Here is a 6,094-nt window from a genome sequence, read left to right on the forward strand (position 1 = left end):
ACCACACTATTGAAGAAATGAAAAGACAAGAAGAGGGAAGAGAGCAAGAAAATGAAGTATAATATTGTATCATTAGTAATAATAATGAAGCATTCCATTTTAACCACTCATAAAAATCTGCGATGTAGGGACTGCATGCAGCCAACCAGTACCGGGATTCTCAACAGTATGGTATTTTTAACTATATCTTTTAAAAACAATGTGGTTATTAATAAATCCAGCAATGGTTCTCCCTTTTCATTGTAAATCTCCATTTCAGACATGTTGCATATTAGCAATGTCTGGAAGTAAATTTGGCAGTTACGACTGGACTGACTCTCTCCCCTCATGTTTTTACAGCAAAAGTTGTAATATGTGTGTAAAGTAGTTAACTTTCGCTCCCGGCCCATTTGTTAAGTGCCTGTTGTGTTGGGATGTAACAGTCTGTCGCTGGGCGGTGACCTTTGACCCTTTAGGCAAATCTGAACCTGCTAATGTCTGTGTCAGTGTTGCAGCTTTAAAGAAATACCTCACATACATGTACAATCTAACAAAAACAGGGTGAGTAAACTCTTCCTTTGAAATACGTTCTAGTTGCAAAAACATGCAACTAGTCCATTTTGACATTTCTGTATATGCAAATCCAATCCTTACGTAACTGCGATGTTTTTCCCCCCTCAAACAAGTCATTTCAAATATCTTGATAGATTGTTTGAGAAGGTGTGGGGGTGTATGAGTTGCAACCCACCAGCATGTGCTGTACAACCAACCCTTTCCCAGTTAGCTGTTCTTTGCCTTGCCCCTCTTGCCTGAACAAGATATTGAGGGTTGGGCTCCAACATGACTGTAAATGAAAGATACTGACGGAGCATTTGGATATATACAACATTACAAAAGGTCAGCCCAGGTGAAAAAGACGTAGTATTAAATGTATTAAAAATATACTTGAAATTCAAGTAGTATGTTTATAATACATTTGTATTCCCAACATGCTTATTTCAAGTGTAATAAAAATATATTGAATTGCATTTTAATATATTTCTAAAAAGTATACTAGAAGTACTTTTGTATTAAATATATGCTTAGTTATACTTCTAAGAAATATGCTAAACAGAAGCATACTTTTAATGTATTTCTAAAAAGTATAGTAGAAATACTTTGGTAATAAATATATGCTTAGTTACACTTTTAAGGAATATGCTAAACACAAGCACACTATTAGTATATTTCTAAAAAGTATAGTAGAAATACTAAAGTTTTCTAGATATCAAAGTGTGTACGTGTGTGTATATACTGAAAAAAGCAGCTTTATAATATACTAGTAGTGTAATGCTAATGCATTTCCAATGAGCTGAAATACAATTGAAATGTACTTGAAGTACATTAAAACGATGCTTCAAATATACGCTAACTGTAGTTCATGAAGTATTAAAAGGACATTTTAAATGTATTTTAAGAAATACACTTAAATTGCACTAAATATACTTAAAGTGGTTCCAATTTAACACAATTTCAATATATTAAATATATTACAAATAGATTAAAATCAAACTTAAGCATATCTTGAAATACACTTAATATACTTAAAGTTGTTTCAAAATAATACATTTAATATGCACTTAGTATAGTATAATTTAAATATAGTATGTCTGAAAAAGCACAATTTAAATATATTTCTTTTTCACCTGGGAGGACATGATCACAAGTTTTGCCATTCTGCTAATTAGAATGAACTGTAATGTTGTCATACAGGAATCTGACTGTAGTTCTTGGAAGCAGCTCAAATGAACCAGCTGCATGCACTACAGTGGGATGCATGTCGCCACTAGCCCCCATCTGAAATGTCCCGCTTTGACCTCCATCTCTGTGGAAATGAATAGCAGCAAGTTCAGTCTTGCATTCTGAAAAATGTTAACAGCCCTTTGCATTCTTAGTTAGGTTGGCTGTTTACATTTACACACATTTAGTTTATATATGCATAGAGTGTGATCATTATTTGCCTGGTCCAAACTACTACTAATGCAAAAATAAAAAAAACAAACAAAAAAAAAAAAAAAATATATATATTTATACAGTAAAAATTGTAGCAATATTTATTAAAAGTAAAAAACATTATCCCCTAATATATAATATGCATTTGGTTTTTCTAATCAGATTTGATGTAATCAGCATTTCTTACAGTAACAAAACTGCATTCAGAGTTTTAACTGCATCAAGAAGAAAAATTAGCAGCAAAGCTCAGACAGTGTATCTTTTGTAGGATTTTCTTTCAATAACGTTTGCTACATTCCATATTGACACAAAATGTCAGTGTGTGACATGCTAAAACATAGAAGTTATGTAAAAATTCTGTATTATAGGTGTGCCTTGACTTATCCCACATTACAGTGGCTGCCTGAACTCACATGAATAGTGTGAATTTGTACCTCCAGGGGGGCAAAAGAGTTGATAAATGCACAAATACATCACACTCTCTGAGAAATCATGCATTAATCAAGTAACTTCAGATGGATGTATGGACTTGAAATACTTGAAAACCTATGCAAAATGAAACTTAAATAAAAATATGGACTTTTTTTGTGCCGACTGTGCTAAAATATGAATCATTATACTGGAAATGGTATTTTTGAAATACCTTATTCTAGGGATGCACGATATATCGGCCACCATATCGGTATCGGCCGATAAATGCTCATTTTTTCTGTTATCGGTATCGGCCCGATAAGAAAATTTGGCCGATATCTTAAAGCCGATAAATAATGCATTATTTCCTTCAGACACTTCAGATGCGCGCTGTTCGTTTGCAGCCTTTTGTGCAATTGTACGTTGTAATATTGTGTTTATTTGATGTATATCTGATTTATCTCATATAGAATGTGTTTGGTTAAGTTAAAAGAGCGCTTCAGTTTACCAGTGATCATCTTTAGCTCAGCGCACGGCCGCATGCAGCTCAAACAGCAGTGCACAACATTAATAATTATGATTGGGAACGTCGTGTATATAACATTCTAATGAGAACATTATTATAATAAAATGTTGTGAATTCTTTGGGTTTAGTTGCTGTGTTTCAGCCACGTGTAATGATGTCCAGTGACTTGTTTGCATTATTTATGCATTATTTTATTTATTTGTAAGACTTTTTTATGACTAAATTTGGTAATGGGAGAGTAAAATTATTTTTAAAACGTACACCGTTCAAACTAGGCTGCTTATGTTGAAGTGTTTGGGATGTGGCTTTTAATGATGAGACCTTTTTTGTAATCAGGCTCTCAAAAAGTATATAAAAAATTTGGATATAGATTTATCTGCCAACATATCGGTTATCGGCTTTCAAAAATAAAGAATTATCGGTTATCGGTATCGGCCAAAATTTTCATATCGGTGCATCCCTACCTTATTCTGATAAACAGGGCTTTTACAGTATCTTAGCCTGCATCTTACATTTGCGAGATATTTTTGCATTGCAAATATTTTTTTCACCTTGGAATCTGTTAGCTTACAAGTCATAGTACTTGGCAAAGATAGTGCTTCAATACTAATAAAATGTTGTAAAATATTTGTATTTAAAATAAATAAATAAAACATGTTAACGTTGTATAACTTAAAAAACTGACACACAATTCCATGTCTAAAAGTTGAGTTTATTATGGAAATTGAAAAATAAATGCAAAGGAGCCAAAACCTGTTCATGTTGAATTAAATTTGGACTGGAAACAAGAAAATTCAGTTTGAGATAAAGCTTTGAGTTTTCAAAGCATGCATTGTTCAGCACATTTGTGCATGGTTTATGCAAATGGCCACACTTACATACACACACAAAACACTAAAGAAGAACATTTAACCTCTATCCCACCAGAAAAGAAACATGAAAAAGATTTGAGATTTTATAACAAAACAATGCAACACAATTTCTATCTTTATTTTAGATTTTACTACATCTAAACATGAGCACCATAAAATCATTGTCCATGCAACGTAAACCCCAGAAAAAAATAAATTCATATTACTGGTTTAAGGCAACTCTTCCCTACACCATGTATTTCATATGAACGCTTCCATTTTTTTTTTTTGTTCGGATGCCTTAAGTAATGAGTGTACTCCACACGTAATGCATGGTTGTACAAATGTTTCTGAATCGTTTTCACACAAAATCATCAGAAAGCATCAGATTTTGTTTATCACGTCACATATGATCACTTATTCATGAACCGGTCATTTTTCAAACCACATTTTACAACAAAAAAGAGAGAAAGCTTGAAATATTTACAAATGTCTGGGGAATTTCATATTCCTGTTTGGACCAAATGTACTTGAACAAAATCATCTATTATCTCTGGGGCAACAGGAATGAGCAAAATCGAGTTTGTTTTTCTTTTGCCTTAAACTCAACTCCAACCTGGTTCTGGACCATTGCGCAAGTAAATGAAGGAAGTATATGCTATACTCTTCAGGTCTTGTTTTCTACTTGGGCTCACTGTGGCTGGTCTTGATTTAGGTTCTCCTCCGGGGAACTGCTAAAAAAATATGAAAAGAGGGGTTACCACAAGTTTTTGCACTTAACTGATTGGCCTAACGTTGCTGCCATGTTGTCAAACAAGATGCAAATCACTGTTTAGTGAATTATCTACCTGGTCTTCTTTGAGTCACTCTTCCCCCTGGAATCGGATTAGCAAAAGACATAAAGGTCAACCATGTTGGGACAATTTAGCTTGAGATACCTAACGTCAGATTCTTACCTTGAATGTATCTGGTGATTTCTTCAGGGTCCTCGCCAAAATCTAGCAGGAAAGAAGAAGAAATAAAGAATGATACTCGCATTTATCTGATTATACACGAAGAACTAGAAAGAAAAGGAAAAAGGAGGAAATATTAGTGGTTGAGTGGGCCGGCTTTACTCCGTAGCCTGTACCGTAGCTAAAAGAGATCCAAAAGTAAACAATTTGAACAATAAATCAAAAGGTTTAGCTGTCTTTAACCAGTAACTTTAGCACAATAAAACGGCAAACTATATTCCGTTACCTGGAATATGACAAAATCTATTAGAAAAAAAAGTTTGGAATGAGGACCCATACTTTGAATGAGTGCTCTGCATTTAACCCATCCTGCATTTAACCAAGCACACACACAGCAATGAACACACACACACACACCGTGAACACACACCCGGAGCAGTGGGCAGCCAGTTTTTTTGCTGCGGTGCCCGGGGAGCAGTTGGGGGTTCGGTGTTTTGCTCAAGGGCACCTCAGTCGTGGTATTGAAGGTGGGAGAGAGCACTGTACATTCACTCCCCTCACCTACAATCCCTGCCGGTACGAGACTCGAACCCGCAACCTTTGGGTTACGAGTCCGACTCTCTAACCATTAGGCCACGACTTCCCAGACTTAAGCAGGTGTCAATAATTGTGAAATCCAGGTCCAGGAAAGGATGGGTTCTGGCTTGAGATACAGCTGAACTGTTGAAATATCACATGTGCTTTTCATAGTCATATTTTAAGTAACATTATCACACATTTGGAGTATGGCAGTATGACTAAAAGACAACACATTGCATTTTGAGTTGTTAGTGTGTTTCTTCAACTATGGATGTTTTTGGCCCAGTGGACTTTTATAAAAAGAAATCAGTGCATTACAGGAGAATTGTCATTTGTTTATTTGTCAACATTTACATCACATCTTAAATTATGTATTTTGTTTAATAGCATCATGTGGTGAGAATGGCATGTTGATTTTAGAATTGGTTAGATCCATTGATAATAGTTATTTAAATAGTCATGTCATAACTAGCATTTTATGTATCCTAAAAACACACAATCAATTAATATTTGTATACTTTTTTTTTTACATAATTTGACAATTGATTAATAAATTTACTTCCCCAACACTTATGTCACACCAAATAACTTTTGAAAAATCTTTATTAGTCATCAAATAGCCTAATAATAATTTGTTAAAAATTGTTGCTATATTTAGTATTATTATATCATTTTATATATATAATATATTTAGCATACATTATAACACATATATATATATATATATATATATATATATACACGTGCGTGTGTGTGTGTGTGTGTGTGTGCACATGTGTGTATATGTACACACACACGCAACG

At 34.0% G+C, this 6,094-nt stretch overlaps 1 protein-coding gene across 2 annotated transcripts in view; it reads right to left on the minus strand.

Annotated features, from left to right (window-relative positions):
- Positions 1–3,599: 3,599 nt before the first annotated feature.
- LOC107704781 (periostin-like) overlaps positions 3,600–6,094 on the minus strand; it is a 14,449-nt gene continuing 11,954 nt past the window's right edge. Inside the window, exons 19-21 of one of the 2 annotated variants that reach the window (XM_016507807.1) lie at positions 4,716–4,757; positions 4,608–4,634; positions 3,600–4,490 (exon numbers count right to left, since the gene is read on the minus strand). In XM_016507807.1, the coding sequence (XP_016363293.1) occupies positions 4,471–4,490; positions 4,608–4,634; positions 4,716–4,757 (89 nt within the window). In that variant the 3' untranslated portion in view covers positions 3,600–4,470. Of the gene's footprint in view, positions 4,494–4,607; positions 4,635–4,715; positions 4,758–6,094 lie in introns of both variants that reach the window. The other variant, XM_016507806.1, reaches the window with a different exon arrangement.

This window comes from Sinocyclocheilus anshuiensis, unplaced genomic scaffold, assembly GCF_001515605.1.
Source record: "Sinocyclocheilus anshuiensis isolate Anshui unplaced genomic scaffold, SAMN03320099.WGS_v1.1 scaffold758, whole genome shotgun sequence".
NCBI classification, from domain to species: Eukaryota; Metazoa; Chordata; class Actinopteri; order Cypriniformes; family Cyprinidae; genus Sinocyclocheilus; species Sinocyclocheilus anshuiensis.